The 17,270-nt window shown below is 35.5% G+C and overlaps 2 protein-coding genes across 11 annotated transcripts in view; one reads left to right on the top strand and one right to left on the bottom strand.

The window, feature by feature from the left end:
• HDAC9 (histone deacetylase 9) overlaps positions 1–17,270 on the top strand; it is a 999,956-nt gene that overhangs the window by 507,507 nt on the left and 475,179 nt on the right. For all 10 annotated transcript variants that reach the window (XM_082398347.1, XM_082398346.1, XM_082398355.1 and 7 more), the window contains one exon: positions 16,969–17,210. In XM_082398347.1, the coding sequence (XP_082254473.1) occupies positions 16,969–17,210 (242 nt within the window). The remainder of the gene's footprint in view (positions 1–16,968; positions 17,211–17,270) is intronic.
• The window catches only part of PRPS1L1 (phosphoribosyl pyrophosphate synthetase 1 like 1), a 753,632-nt gene that overhangs the window by 568,802 nt on the left and 167,560 nt on the right, over positions 1–17,270 (bottom strand).

Below are 17,270 nucleotides of genomic sequence, written 5' to 3'. Positions count from 1 at the left end.
AATATTTGTATTCCTTCCAATTATTTTGTACCACATGCTTATGGTATTCATTGGATCTCTATTCCTAAATCTTTTGGTTTAAGGTACTAGTTTTGTACTAATATTTTGCTAATAGAATATAAAAATGCAATTCAAAGTGTTCATGATTTCAATTTTATACCTTTTTCCTTGCAAGACATGCAAGTGCCATTCTGTAGAAAGTTATTTTTAAGCACATGTTTGGGCTCCACTCTTCCCTATGCTTTCCCTTATCCTTTTAAACTGTAAAATCCATGAATGTAAGAACCATGTTTTCGTTTTCTATTTTTCTCAAATGCCTAGGCCAGCATTGAGTGAATGTATTTTCATAGTATCCCATGGTTTGTTTATCATATAATTTAAAATTGAAAATCCAAATATTTTTCAAAGGGAGGAGAATTTCTGAAAGTAGTTTTTTTCTTAGCATCTTAACATCCAAACTCTGCTTGCTCACAAGATGACTTAATCAGCACCATATCAGAGACAGCTTGCTGTGTTTACCATTGTTAGTTGGGCCAGCATATGTCCAAAACAGTTGGAATGAGAAAAACAGCATTGACTTGAAGCCAAATTAGAGAGAGGAGAAAAAAAAGAGTTCTTTAGCTATTGAACAGGACCAAATGCTTTGGACAGTTAGGGTACTTCTGTAGAGAAAAAAAAAGAACGATTCTTTTAGGGGAAAAAAAAAAAAAAGAAACCCAAAGCTTAGTTCATATCTAAATGCACTGAAATAATTAAAATAAGTAAATTGATGTGTGATGGTAATTTTACCTGTATAAACCTTTGCAGGTAATGTTATTTTTATACATTAACCAAAAAAAAGAATCCTAAGATATTTAAATTGTGGGTAATTTTTTTTTTTCAGTTTTACTTTTCAACTTTAGTTGGTTTTCTTCTTCCTAATTACTGGCAATTTTCTGTTACCTTATTAAGCAATGTGGGTGCCTTTGACTATCCATTACATTTCATGGGATCAGAATAATCTTTCTGATTTTTGTCAAATTGAGTACTGTATTGCTCTGTAGTAGCACTTTTGAGGAAAATGTTTATTCTTATTTTCATAAGTAATTAATAAAACAAAATGTAAATACTGTGTTCACTATACCTCACTGAGAAACAACTCTTGTAGAAAAATAAATATGTTCTTTGAAATAGAAAATGGAAAGTGTGTTTTGCTGTTTATAATGGAAGGTTTGAAAAGTTTCCATACACCACAATCAGGGAATAGAATAATTTTGACCAAAATTGAGTTTTATATCTCAGGCAAAGCATGCCCTAGGATAATTTTTAATTAGATAAAGCTTTTCTAAAGGAGTTCCTGCTTTCCATTCTCTGTCATTTTCTTCTATTTGGTAGGCATCCCTCTCTTTCCTCCTAGGACCGCTTGCTTTCTCTATGGTCAGACCCTGCCCTGCTGGTTATTGACTTACCCAAAGAAGTCAATGAAGGCAACAGGAATTGCCTATCTCATGAGACAGACTTTCTAATAGAGACTAATACATATTCTATATATTTGAAGGTTGGGAAAGAATAGCCTTGGCCCTAAAACAAGCCTTGAGATCATTACTTCAGCCTCTTAGTTTTTATTTGTCTTATACATGAAGAACCCAAGGCCCATGGAAGTGGAGTGATGAAGATTAGAACCAAGGACTCAGTCTTCTTTCTGCCATGTTCTGCTTCTCTCCTTTGGCAAGATCTTGGGTATTAGCCAGTGATTGAAAGAAGATGGACTGATAGATCGATTCATTTATCTATTCTCTAAAACAACTGTGTCCCATGATTGTGAGAATCAAGTAACACCAAGGCTTGGTTTTAACAATTTGATGTTACTGATGAGTTTGGTGAAAGCATTTTCAGAGCAGCGTAGAAGGTGGGATCTAGGTTTGTACCCTGGGACCTGGAGGTGAGAGTAGACAGAGGAGGGTGCACCTTGTGTTGAGAATCAGAATCACTCAGGCCCTGAGGCTTCGTTATCAGGTCAAGTGTGTCAGGCCTGGCTTCCTCTTTGCTGAAGATGAGTTTTTCTTAGGAGGTGCCTTAGTCATTTATGCAAATGGACATCTGTTGTGCCAGCCCCACCTGCTCTCCAGACATGCCCAGAAATTTCTGAACCTTGACTTTGACTAAATCCTGCATCCTGCCAAATTTACCTTGAGAGGAATAAACCCAACTGAATGGCCTACATAAATCTTAGAGAAGCATGCCTAACGTGGCAGGTTGAATTTCCTCACTGACCTAAGGAATCACATGGGATTCTGTCTCCTTATCTCTCCCTCTACCCCAGCAGGGAGAGGAAACCTGAATAACCACTATAAAAGTGGCTTTTCTCTTAGGATAAAGAAAATTTTCATGTGTTTTTGTTCTCTTTTGTTTCTTTTTGTTTAACCAAGGTAATATTTACTTTTTTTTTTTTAATTTGAAGGATTATAGATACCAAACTGCTGAGTTAAAGCATTTAAAAAAAAACTAGAACTTAAAATTTTGTGTAATAAATGAGTTCTCAAGTTGCTGAATCTCAACTCATCTGATCTAAGTTATATTACGAACTTTGTGGAAAATAAAATGGAACCATTGGATTCAGAATGGCTTTGGTAAACTCTATGATTAGCAATATATTTCCTATAATCTTGGGTTATATTAATTTAAAATTACATTAATATCTGGAAGGACATTTGGGTAACTATTTTTTTCCGTAAGTTTTTTTTTTTCTTACAATGCCTAACTAGTAGGTCTATTTTGTTTGAGGCACCACATTTCTTTAGTGGTTTGGCTGCAGATCTATCACTAGGATATAATAGCCAACCTTGTAGTAGGTATTATTGTAGCTTTGAGGTACATGTGCTGTTTCTTTAAAACCTCAAGGTTTTAAAATATTCAGTACAAACTAAATCAACCCACACATTATTGACAACAATTTTAACGTCAAATAAACACAATATCCTGTAATTTCTAAACATTCCTTTCCTAAACTCATTCAAATGTTCACATGTTGATTTCTGTAAGATGTACTGGCCTTGTGTGTGTGTGTGTGTGTGTAGTATGAGGAATCATATATCAACTGCTCCACAGATGGGAGCAGTCTGTGTCCTTTTCTTTTTAGTAAAAGAAATTTCAATTGAACAAATATTTGTTCTAGGTCTAGCTTCTAACATGCAGAGTCTGTTATCTTTGCCTCATAGAAAAGAGAGAAGTTAGAAGGAGAAGCCACCTGAATCTTTAATGTGGAGTATGATACAGTGACTTTCATTTAGCGTTATTCGAAGTTAATATTTACCATGATTTTAAGTAAGCAAGATAAAAAAGTAGCACTTAAAAAAATGTTGTGTATGTGACCTTGGAAGTTTTCACTCTAGCCTGTCTATTGCTCATTATCATCACCTGTAAAATGGGAATAATGATTGCTATATTAAATGAAAAAACTCCATGCAAAAATTGTAGCTAGTGCTCAGCATACACTCCTCACTTTAAAATGTCATCGTTCTTACTTATATTTTTGTTTTCTAGTTAACTGCTTAATGCGAAGAGCAAGGAACAAAGCCTAAAACTAATATATTAGTCCAGTAAAAATACTTAGAGCTACTTTTACATGGAATTTTCCTTGTTAGCGTAATCTGCTTCCTAATTATGTTTTATTTTAGATGAAATAAGCTATGGTAATTTTTAACCTTCTACATTATACCAGTAGGGTAGAGAGTAGAGAGGTAGCTTAGGCATTGGATTGTCAATGGGAGGTATCACTGTATGAGAATAAAAAGTAGATGTAGATTCTCTGCCACGAGGTTTGGCAGACTTTTTCAGTCAGGGCAGATAGTAACTATTTTAGGCTTCGCAGCCTGTACTGCCTCTGTCACACTCACTCTGCTTTTGTGGTGTGAAATCAGCCATAGACAATATATAAGTGAATGGGTGTGACTGTGTTCCAATAAAACTTTATTTGTGAGCACTGAAATTTGAATTTCACGTAATTTTCACATCACGAAAGGTTTTTCTCTAAATTTACTTTTTCACCATTTAAGAATGTGAAAATCATTCATATGTAGCAGGCAGTAAAAAAACAGGAGGCAGGCTGGAATTGGCCCGTGAGCCATAGTTTGCTTACCCCGGCTCTACACAGTTACGTTCATTTTTAATGCTTTAAATTATTTCTTATACTTTTGTTTGTACAAATTGTATATACCACTTCAAATTGTAGACTGATTATCTCAAAGCTGTGCTTAAAATATTGAGAAGCATTCTGTAATGCTGACAGTTCTCTGAATACAGCCTATTTCTATAAGCAGATACTATGAGTTCTACCAGAAATAGAAATTTTAATGACAGTCTAATTAAACAGAAGAGAAAAATTATTACATTTTCTTATTCCAAATTATGAATATCTTTAAGGCACATATACTGTCACATTGATTTCTCTTTATATATTTTTAAAAATTAGATTCTTCTGACAATTTTAGGCTCTTCTTTGAGGTAGACCTTTTCACTTACCTAACAAGTTGTGCCTTAATGGCTAGTGATCATCTTTTATAATGCACAAGGAATCATGAACCAAAAAAAACTCTGAAATAAGAAAAAGATAAACCACCACAGTCTATCCTGTCAAATCTTTCCTCATACTGTCAAAAAACAGCTGCCTCTTCCTTTTTGTTACTGCTTTCTTTCTTCAATTAAAAAAGTAATCTAAAAATTTATGAGCAATGCATTCAAGTCTCATTAACAGTTTACAGTTAATATGATTCAGTATCTCTTTCTGAAACAATCCAATGTGATTTAGTTAATCAAGTACTAATAATAACTTCATTGCTAGGCAGTCTTTACCTGTGAGTTAGTGGATTTCAGATTAGAGAGTAAGATGAATTTTTAAAAATTATATAGACTCAACAGAAATTTCTGTAGCTAAAAGAAAAGGGTGAAATACTAAATTTGCAATTCCTAAATACAGAATTGTTTCTAAAGAGAGCATTGAAACACCTGAAAATTCACCAATGTGTTAAAATCTGCAGAAATGTGTTCCATTACACATTTCTCTATGGTATATATTGGCTGTTACAAGCAAATGCTTTCCTTTTACCTCTAAAAAATATGTAATATTATTTTAACAACAAACTTGTCATTCTCGTTTACATCAAGGCAAACTTCAAGGTGAACTGTGTAGAAATTAAATTGGATACCTGTTTTGTAGAAGTCAAGAAGAATAATAGTGGAGTGGCCAAGACCGTAGACTCTGCAGCTGGTTGGTGTATGTTCTAATTCCTGTTGCACCACTAAGTAGCCACGTGACCTTGGCCAATTTCCTCTGTGGCCTACATTTTCCTCATTGGTGAAATGAGGCTCATAATTGTGTCTACCCCGTGAGTTACCAGATAGCGCAACCTTACAGTGTTGTAAAGAAGGATAAATGAGTTAACATTTCTTTTAAAGCATTCAGAACGGTGTGTGGCACATAGTAAGTGCTATACTGGTGTTGGCTCCATAATTTAAATTAAAGCAAAACAACTCTCCAGACCAACCAACAATATGGTATTAGTCTTTGTTCTTACCCAAGTTTAGAAAGCTAAATTTGGAATCAGCATAGGGAAGTCACATTTCATTAAAATGCTCAAGGCCTGAAAACTTCGCATAATTCCAAGCTTGCATAATTATTTTAAAACTCATATCCGAAGCACTTCTGACAAAGGATAGTGGGTATTTCTACTTATGAACAAGAGTGGTGCCACCATGTGGCAATAACATAAACACGGGTGCCAATGCATTTATCTGGCTAGATTTGAAATTATGCAATTTTAGATGATTTTTTTCTTTTTTGGCTGTGTTGGGTCTTTGTTGCTGCGCCTGGGCTTTCTCTAGTTGCGGCGAGAGGGGGCTACTCTTTGCTGCGGTACGCGGGCTTCTCATTGCGGTGGCTTCTCTTGTTGCGGAGCACGGGCTCCAGGCGCAGACTCAGTAGTTGTGGCTCGCGGGCTCTAGAGCACAGGCTCAGTAGTTGTGACACACGGGCCTAGTTGCTCCGCGGCATGTGGGATACTCCTGGACCAGGGCTCGAACCCGTGTCCCCTGCATTGGCAGGTGGATTCTTAACCACTGCGCCACCAGGGAAGTCCCAAATTTTTATTTTTTAACATTAACTTCCACCCCCAAATTGTATGTACAAAGTGAAACTTTATTATTTCCAAATCATACATTCCAAATTCTCATAATTCCATGAAACAGTAATGCATTTTTCTTTGAAAGAGAACTAATGTAATTTGCCCCTGATTTGAATTTAGCAAATAAAGAAATAATGCTGTTATAACAGTGTTTTTCAGTTGAATTCCGTGGAGTCTGGATTCCTAAGGGAACAGGCCAGGGAGGAAGTGAGTGGGTGGGACATTGGCTCCTACTTAACAGTTGCACTCGTGCTGGTTTTATACGTTGGGACTATTCATAAGTTTTTATTTGAAGAAAGTGTCCAGCTGTTTAAAGAAATGTTTTTGCTTTTTAAAAGCGAGTTCAATCCTATATTAGAATGTTTTAGTGGGACTTTAAGACTTTTGTTTTGTAATAAAGATTTCCTCAGAACTTAGAAAACAACTGAGATCTGGAGAAGGGGGAAAAAAACCAAAAAGGTTGAAGTCCTAGTCCCATTGTGCAAAACTGAAGATTAGAGAGTAGAAAAGGAAAAGACATGGTTTAAATCGAAGAGGAAAATGAGAGAAGCATTATGCATGGCATTTCTGCTCTTTTTCTTTCATACCTTCCAGCAACTTTTAATATATGCTCTTGTCTTAAATATACTAAGCATTGAAACTTTCAGAAAATATTGGAATATTTTTTAGGTTAAAGGCAATTGTTTCTTGCTGGCAGTACACAAAACCAATAAAAGCTCTTTTTTTCTCTCAAAACAGAATACAGTTACATACTTCTGCACACAAGGGTTCCTGATAGAGGAGGGGGAACATATTCTTTGAAAAAAGTCTATTTGCCAAATAAACAAATGTAATTTGTTCAAAAAAAGTGTTATTAGAGTGGGGTATCTGCTGAGAGAATCATTTATTCAACCAATATTTATTAAACTTATATTACATGTCAGGTGATGAACTAAGTTCTGGAGTTAGAGGGGAATCCCCTGTCTCACATACTAAATTTTCATAATGAGAAGGAAGTTGTGTTAGCCATTTGCAAATAGTAATAATTTAGTACTTGTCTGTAACCTAGGAAAAAATATAAGTTGTAGAGAAAAATATGGAGGAGACAGTTTGTCCCACCTTCGTCATAGTTCTTACAGAAGTCAGTTTGCTGTACATCCCAGATGATGAGTGGTATACATGGCTGAATAAGTAACACTTTTTAGATCAATACCTGTATTCCCTATTTCACAGCACTAACATTTCTCATCTACTGAATGTTTCATTTACAGGTATCATTATATCTGATTAAATTTTTGTCTCAAATTACAAAATGATATGGATTAGGTTCTTAGCTCCTATTACCTTGAAGTCACGTAAATTGGTTTGATTTTGTTCCCATACTGCAGGAAGCTCAATGAAGCTTCTGCTTGGTTCTCAAATAGTAAAGAACTAGCAAACACTGTGATACTTTAGAACTAAGTGGGTATTACAAATGAGTTGGCAGTTCATGTTGGTGTTATGGTTTGTTATGACTGCTTAATTCAAAAGCATATTTGCAGAGAGGGAATTTGAATTAAGTAAATCAAAATAGTAAGGCTTTGATTAAAAAGTTAGCTTTCTTTAGCTTAAATGTTGATATTTCAAGGCCTACTGATATTTTAGTCATTTGTGGTTATTTTTGTTTCCTGTTCAGACCCCTGGGAAATAAGAGAATAGTAAATAAAAGCTCAGATTGCTTCTTGCATTTATTTTCTTTTCATTTATGCCATGTATTAGTGCACCTTAAAGAAACTGTAAACATGTGTAACTTGAACAGAATCACTATCAGGGAGAATTGTATTTCTGGACTAATCAATTTAAGTAATTCTTGTTCTAGAAATTATTTTTTCAAGTTTGATTAATTTATTCTTTATTTCATTATGATATAAATATTAACAGTGGAAAATAAGCTAAGAATATTTATTTGTATTACTAAAGTGAAATTTGGGCAGCATTGTCATCAAACTGAGGTTGTATTGCTTGTTTTTCCATTTCCCATTTTTGATGTTAGCCACATTCAAATTGAGTAATTTACTTTTTCAGAAAAAAATACGCCTTCCAAGTCTGCAATGATTCTACGCATTTCAATGAAGAGCCTTCAATAAAAGGCACTTCAATATTTTTTTAAAAATCAGTTATTGGGTATTTTAGAGAAAATATTAAATAACCTTAAGACGATTTATTCTTTTCTATCAACATTTAGTAATTCTTCATTTTTCAAATTGGAGATTTGAAAAAAATTCTTAGCTTATAGTTTATCAGTTCTGTTCTAGTTTTCTCATAATATAACATGGGCTAATCATTCATGAATTAGGCCTTACTGTTTAGATAATTCAGGATTGTGGCTTATTCTTGGTGATCTCTACTGAGGCAAACAGCATGATGGGTAAGTTTTATTTTACTCAGCGCTCCCTTACTGCACTTTGGTGGTTGTCACCTGTCAGCACACTGAGTTTTAAGAGATAACTTGGGGTCTGGGAAATGTGAAATGACATCTTAGGTGGAAAAATTTTTGAGATTGCTTTTTTCAAATACTTAATCACTTTTGCCAGAAACTCATTCACTTATCAATAAACAGTCGATGTTTACCTGGATTCAGACAGTCAAAAAGAACTAATAAGTAATTGTTTTAGGATTTTAATTGGATATGTACATATGTGTTTCTAATTTTATTACCATATGATTCATCACTATCACTCATTCATTTATTCCTTCATTCATTTCAGGTATGCACTGAGGCATTACTATGATTTTATGCTGTGCCAGGCACTGAAAATGTGGTCCCTCTTCTCAAGGAACTTAGAATAATGGTGAAGGGAGTCAATTAAACAAATACTATGAAAATGAATTGAAAACTTTAATGAGAAAATACAATAAGATACAAAAAGACATCCTACATCAAATCATTTTTAGCTAAGATACGAAGGATAAGTAAGAATCAGTACAGAAAAATGGGGTGGGATTGGAATTTAGAAAGAGATAATGTATATGAGAAATCTCTGAGATTTCGGAGAGCATGGTGTGTTTACGGACTGAAAGAAGATCGGTGTGATTCAAATGAAGGGAGGAGAGTAGGGGGTGTTGAAGCTGAAAACACGGGCAGAAAGCACATCATAGAGGGATAGGCCATCATGTTAAAGATTGGGGTTCCACTGATGGGTGTTACCCAGGAAAGTGACAGAGGGCTGCTTTAGTAAACTAGGCAGTGGTAGTGGAGAGAGCTTGATGAATTCAAAAAATATTTAAGAGTAGAAAAGATTGTTTATGTTGATTGGGTATGGGTAATAAAGGGAAAGAGGAGTCAAATATCACTTTCATGTTCTCCTCTGGCTGCACAAACTGAGACCAGAGGTACTGGAGAAAGAGCAGAGTAAGACAGGTAAATGAAGAGTACCAGTACTACTTATACATATCGGTGGCAAGTTTAGAATAGATGTTTAGTCTGGAGACAGAATTGTGACCATAGAGGAAGCAAATAAAGTCCTGGGAATGGAAAATATCACCATTGAGAGTCCTGGAGGGAAAATAGAAGAGGGCCCAGGTGGGATTCTAGAGCACCAACATCATTGCCCTTAATGCGTCATATTTTCTACATTGGTTTATGGCTTGATGTGCATCAACACATGAGTTCCTTGAAGGCAGTTCCTTCTCTTGTTGACTAAAAACTGTTTTGGCAATTAATATGGCTTTACAAATATTTGCTGAATAAAGGTGTAAATGAAAAGTGATATGTCAACCTATGATACTTTAAAAACAGTGATATCAATGTTATTTTAGATACACACAGCCCTAAACAGTCTAATACTTTCTTTAGATAGTATTAATTATATTATACTTAAGAATTTATGCTGCAATGTAGTTATTGAGGCAAAGAGCTAGAGGAACAAAATACAAACAGCCATGCTGTGATATAACAAATAAGATATAATGGGTAAAAGTGTAAATAAAATTACAAAATTGGATTTCTTTTGTTCCAAATCAGTGTTAAAAGAAAGGGAGTGAGAGGTGATAACAGGATTTCAGAAAAGGAAATATCAAGGTGGTTTAAATGAATGTAAATCAATTCCATGGAGCTGAAGGAAGAAGAACATTTAAGTTCTGTTTCTTTCCCAAAGCCCATGGATTCTACCTGAAGAACTCTTTCTGGTGATCAACGTAACCAATGATGAGGAAGTGGCAGTGAAGCTAGAATCACAAAAGCTAGGTATCCCCCATTGCTGTACCAGAGCAAACTTTAAGATTCTTCATGGTGGGATTGACATCCCACACGTAACGTTGTATCAATAAGACAAAGACTGTAAGTGATACTTATGGATCTTCTTCCATCCATTCTCCAAGAGCTCTCCAGTTTCTGTTCAAGAAGGCTCACAGTGAAAACCGTACTTGCGTTAGCTGACCAGATGATCAGTAGAATTGCGTATGTGCATGTGAAGAGTTTAAGACACAGTAAACCAGATAACTTCCTAATTGGTAGTGGGTGTCACTGTTATTCCATATTGATTTTGGTTTGGCCAGAAAGTACAGAAATGACAGGACAAGGCAGTACATACTATACAGAGCGGGTAATAATCTCTCTGACACTACCTGTCAAACCAGCATAAGTGAACATCTTGGTATTGAGCAGAGTTTCATCGATGACGTGGTATCATTAGGATACATGTACACATATGTTAATAGAACCAGCCTGTCCTGGCGAAGGCTGCAAAAAAGAAACAAGTAGGAAAAGATTAGTGAAAGATGTCTATTCCTGATGAAGTTTCATATAAACTCCTGCAGAGTTTCCCATGTACTTAAACTATTATTAAAGGCTATACTTTGAAAAAGTCTGGATTACATGTATCCGAGACAGCTATTCCACATTCTTTTTTTTTTTTAATTAATTTTTATTGGAGTATAGTTGCTTTACACTTTCGTGTTAGTTTCTGTTGTACAGCAAAATGAGTCAGCTATACGTATACATATATCCCCTCTTTTGGGATTTCCTTCCCATTTAAGTCACCACAGAGCACTGAGTAGAGTTCCCTGAGCTACACAGTAGGTTCTCATTAGTTATCTATTTTATACATAGTATCAACAGTATATATATGTCAATCGCTTTCTCCCAATTCATCCCACCACCACCCCTTTCTCCCCATTGGTGTCCATGTGTTTGTTCTCTACGTGTGTGTCTCTCTTTCTGTTGTGCAGATAAGATCATCTATACCATCTTTCTAGATTCCACATACATGTGTTAATAAACGATATTTTTCTCTTTTTGACTTAACTTCACTCTGTATGACAGTCTCTAGGTCCATCCACGTCTCTACAAATGATCCAGTTTCATTCCTTTTTATGGCTGAGTAATATATTCCATTGTATATATGTACCACATCTTCTTTATCCATTCCTCTGTTGATGGACACTTAGGTTGCTTCCATGTCCTGGCTATTGTAAATAGTGCTGCAGTGAACATTGGGGTGCATGCATCTTTTGAATTATGGTTTTCTCTGGGTATATGCCCAGTAGTGGGATTGCTGGGTCGCATGGTAGTTCTATTTTCAGGTTTTTAAGGAAAAAAAACTCCTCTATACTGTTCTCCATGTCCACATTCTTTTCTGAACCCTGAACTAATGACAGGCCCACATATTTGACAGGATGATGTTAAAGCACAAAACAGCACAACAGGCAGCCTTTTCCCATGGGCGGAGTCTGCAGGCCCAAAGATTTCTGTGCAGGAAAGGAGGAACAAAAGAAGCTGAGCAGATGATCAGAGCAACATTTGTTTCTCCCAGATCTGGAAATTGTTATTCATACGTCCACCTGCCAGTGGTTGTGGTCAACTGTTTCTTGGTGTAAGAACTTGTTTTCCATATAAACTGGCCCTGGGCAGCACTGGTGATGCTGTATCCTGAATATTATTGTAGCTGCTGCAATTGTGAATATTAACTGAGATAGTTAAACATGGTTCCATTTTTTGTCACATGTCTTCAAGTTTCAACTTTTAACTGAATTGACACATACAAATTGGTGGCGAGATTGTGCCTGTGCCTTTTTTCTGTGTGTGAAAGCCTGTGCTTTACACTGCACTGCTTCAGGATCTCATTCGGAGGAACAGCGTGAACAGTCTTCAACCATTGTTGTGATAGTTGTAAATGGTCAAAATTTGCATTCTTAGAATTTTTCCATCCATGAGGTTTGCAAGTTATTCACTTAAAACATTCTTAAAATGGATGGCTTCTTGTTTGTAACCCAGCTGATAAAGAAGCAACCAAAGATTCCTGTTTTTGAACATACGAAAATTCTCCCTACATACCTGTGCTATAAATAATAGCATCTAAAGTGAAAAATTAAGAAACATGCTGTGACTACTTAGGGTATCCTTAGTACTTTGATTTAACTCTTTAATGGTCTGGGTATTTAAAAAAACATATTTATCAGAGAAATTTAGTTACAGCTGAACAGGTGTATATGTTGCTGAAATAAATGTAGTTATCATAAGCATCTATATCAGCTGAGATTTTTATTTTGAAATGGGAGCTTTTTTGTTTCCATGTTTCTTAAAGTAAAAACTATTTCTAAAAAATTGCATGAGTTGATAAGTCCTAAGTAGAGGAGGGAATAACTATCAAAGAGTAAGTAAGAAAAGACACTGAGGAAAGAACGAGCAGAACTTTGTAAAGTGATAATAAGACTAAATATATGTGGAAATGTTCTGACTGGGTATTTGCTATTAGAATAACAATAAACATGTAGTATACATATATATGTCACATGTATTAGAAATCTCAGACAAATAGGGTGAGTCCAAATAAAGTTATGAGATCTGTTAAGAAAACAGGACTTGTTTATAAGTAATGCTAATGCTACTGTTATCGTCAGCTTTCTTCTAACTTATGTATCACTGGCCACCTGTTCTAAGTAATTTGTAAGGAATTTGCATGTTCCTAGACAAGAAATGTTGTTAATAGTGATGATTCCATTTCCTCACTGTTAAAATTGGTTGTTAATTTTTCCTTGTTAGTTGATTATTTCTAATTATGATAATACAGCAGCTGTGGACAATGCCCTTTCTTCCACATTCTGTGATGTGTAAGTGACTGTAACTTGTTGAAACTCAGCCCTGGTATTGTGTTACTATTATTGCTCCTGGGGAGGCTTATTAGCCTGTCACAGAAGATGGAAGAAAAATCCATCATTCTTTTTGGAATACGATGAGCCTTTGTCACCCACAATGCAATTAATTTTAAAAATAGAAAGAATGGCTGTGATATGATTATGATTAACCAGAGATGAGCTATTGTCCAAGTAACAGGAACTAATCCAGCAGGCCAGAGATGACCTACACAGAACCATCAGTTTGCTGATTGCCATTTCTCTCTGAGTTTGATGAAATATTCATGCCTTCACTCTCCTCTCTGCAAGCACTATTGATTTCTTGTGTAAACGCTGCTATATTTAGTCTAGACAAATGGAATGTGGATTGCTGCTGAATAAATTGGATGAAAGACTGGGATCTTGCCTGCCTCTTTCTCTCAGTCTTGGGCAATTATTTATAATCAAGAGCAGTTTTTGTAAGTTGAGGGTGATTTTTCACAATTTAGTGATTAGTCTCTGAACAAAGGCAAGCAGTTAGACACAATCATTTCTGTTGGGATAGCAGGTTAAGAAGTCAAATTACCCTTTGAGGCTTACACTAGCTGTTTTGGAGAGTTCTGGGGCTCTTTTTTCCTTATCTCTTTTGGGTTTTGTTTTTTTTTGGTGGGGGGGTTGACGGTTATAGTTTATGGATAATAAGAATGCCAGCAACAGGAGACCCCAGGGTCTCTTGAAATTTTACATTTTGCCTTTATAGGGTTAAATTTGTTTATTGAGATGTCCATGTAAAAACTGAGGCTTTAGTTTGGCCTTTTTAATGTAAAAGTGAAATATATGCTTAACAGCCATTGCTTTTGGTTGGAATAACGCCAACTCTATAAATTAATGCTCAAAATCTCATGTTACTCCAGAGCCTTAATTGAAAGTTCTACATTGGACCTTCTGACCAAGAGATCTTACAGGCCATCTTCCTCACTTAGTTCCAAACTTGTCACAATTATTATTTTTCCTTTTGTAAATATCATGTTTTAGAAGACACTGTCCCCCAAACTATGGTTTATTAATAAATTGTTTTCCCATTTTCATTAAACTGACATATACAGCACTATCAGTGCAAGCTCTTCTGATCTATACATTGAAAAATCACCAGTGTCAACAACCAAGATTGATACCGATTCCCCCACTCCACCCCTACAAGCTGACACACACACGTGCCTGTACACACACATGGCCTGTGTGTACACACAGTTCAGATGATAAGCAAGACATTGTTTCATTTAGTGTTTGAAGCCTTAACTTCTATAGACAGAATTTATGTTAGGCTTTACTGACTTGCTGAAAATATGTCTTAAATTCGCATGGAATATTAACTTTGTAGGTTCCAACCTGGACTCTTCAAATTTAAGTTACTCAGAGTAGGAGTCACAGCATTAGATACAATTTGTAAAAATACGGAAAAGTAGAAGGGGGAAAATTATTCATATTTCCACCCAAAATACAACTTTCCTTTTTCTCTATCTCACCAGTCTTTGCTGGTAGAATTCAGAGACTGATACCATTAACTCTCCAGTAGAATATATGCTCTATGAGGGCTAGAATTTTTTTGTCTTTTTGTTTTACTACCGAACCCAAACATCTAGAATCACCTTGGGAATTTAAGGTTCTCGGTAAATGTACATTGACTAAATTAACTTCTTTTTAAAGAGTTATAGGGTATATGCCATTTTTATTACTGTTCTTTCATTTAATGTTGTAACAACATTTTTGATGTTCCCATAAACATTATTTTTAATGATTGCATATTTTTCCATGAAATGAATGTGACATATTTTACTAGACATTTCCTTGTAGTTGGTGATTTCAATTAAAATAATAATACTTCAGTAAACAGTATGACATTGAACTGTTTCTTCCTGTTAGTATTATCTCCTTAAGATATATTCCAAGAGTTGGCAAACCTGAATCAAATGGTAGAAATACTTAATGCCTCTTGACAGATATCACCAAATTGTGATATCATGTATCACTTTTTCAGAAGTTTTAAACCAACTGGCGGTGCCACTTGCAACATATAATTGTCTACTTGGTCATATGTTTACCCTATACAAGTGGGTGTTGTACATATGCATATATGTGAATCATATATATGATATTTAATCATTAGAAAATGATGCCTTATTTTTATTTAAAATTTGCATATCTTTACTAGTGAAGGTGGATTTTTTTTTAGTTGTTTGGCTATATTTCTTTGTTTTCTTGTTTTATAATTTTTCTAGACATTTTAGTGTTTCTATTTTCTAATATTTAGTAGAAATCATAAACAATTTTATTTTCATACTGGCTCCATATTTTTGTTTGGTTAGCCCCACAGTGTTGATGATTTATTTTAATACACAGGAAATTTCTGTTTTTACATAATTTTTTTAGAAAAAGCATTTATTGAGGGATGTGCTATATGTTGTCAGTCTTTGAGTGGATTATCACATTTAATCCTTTTAACAACTCTGTGTTGTTATTGTTAATGGTAATTATCTCCATTTTGCCTATGAGGGAACTGAGACCCAGAGAACTTAAATAGCACACTCAGGATAAAACAGTTACCCTGAGGGTGACACATCCTTTTAAAAGTTATGGGAACAGGCATTTAGATTTTTTTTTAAAGATTTTATTTATTATTTATTTATTTTATTTGTTTATTTTTGGCTGCATCGGGTCTTCATTGAGGCATGTGGGATCTTTCGTTGCGGCACGTGGGTTCTTCGTTGTGGTGCATGGGCTTTTCTCTAGTTGTGGTGTGCGGGTTTTCTCTTCTCTAGTTGTGGCACCCAGGGTCCAGGGCGCATGGGCTCTGTAGTTTGTAGCACACGGGCTCTAGTTGAGGCACATGAGCTCAGTAGTTGTGGCGTGCGGGTTGCCCCACAGCATGTGGGATCTTAGTTCCTTGACCAGGGATCGAACCCGCGTCCCCTGCATTGTAAGGTGGGTTTTTTACCACTGGACCACCAGGGAAGTCCTAGGCATTTAGATTGAGAGCAGAGGTTGAAAATTGGCAGCCTGAATATCAAAGTCGATTTATAGAAGCATTTTTTTTTTTTGGTTCCAATAGTTTTTAAATTTTTACAATGATTTAAAATTGAAAATTAGGTGACTTCTGTCTACACTGGGTCTGTATTTTCTTTCTACTCACCATTTCCCACATTTTAGCATGCATATTTTTACTTTTTCTTTGGTAGGTCCGGTAGCCCTACAAATACATTATTTTAAAAACTTTACTTCTTAAGAAATATATCTTAGAATATATTTTCTGACTCTGATTACAAACAAAAATGTTTGCAAGTGTACAAATTTAGTTGTGTTAGAAGTTCTCTAATATAACATGGCATCTTTTCCTCGATAGAGTTGCATTTTTTTTGACTTGAATTTGGTAAGTGGTGCAATAGAATAAGTTTTATGAACAACTTTGATATCCGTGAATCTTTGGAGTCATCTCTTTGAAAAATGGATATGTGGAAGATTTCACAGCAGAGTACAAATTGCTGGCTGAAAATTAGCCTGTGGTTCATTTTATCAAACCTGATATACAGAAGACCTTTTACCATCCTTGTGAAAAAAAAGAGATTTGTTGATGTAAAATTTGTCTAATGGGGTATAGTGTCTTTCACTTTTCATTTGTTTCCAAGTCAGTGTGCTAATTTTCTGTCCTCTATCATCCATCCTTTTTTTCCCATCTCTCCAGTTGATGTAAAGTCAGAGGTTCCTGTGGGCCTGGAGCCCATCTCGCCTTTAGACCTAAGGACAGACCTCAGGATGATGATGCCCGTGGTGGACCCTGTAGTCCGTGAGAAGCAACTGCAGCAGGAGTTACTCCTCATCCAGCAACAGCAGCAAATCCAGAAGCAGCTCTTGATCGCAGAGTTTCAGAAACAGCATGAGAATTTGACACGGCAGCACCAGGCTCAGCTTCAGGAGCACATCAAGGTAGCAAACGTTTCTTTGTCTCTGACCGTTGACTCAGGGAGCCTGCACCATAACATGGGC

This window comes from Balaenoptera borealis, assembly GCF_965194805.1.
Source record: "Balaenoptera borealis genome assembly, chromosome: 7".
Lineage (NCBI taxonomy): Eukaryota > Metazoa > Chordata > Mammalia > Artiodactyla > Balaenopteridae > Balaenoptera > Balaenoptera borealis.
This window is presented reverse-complemented; position numbering and strand designations above follow the sequence as displayed.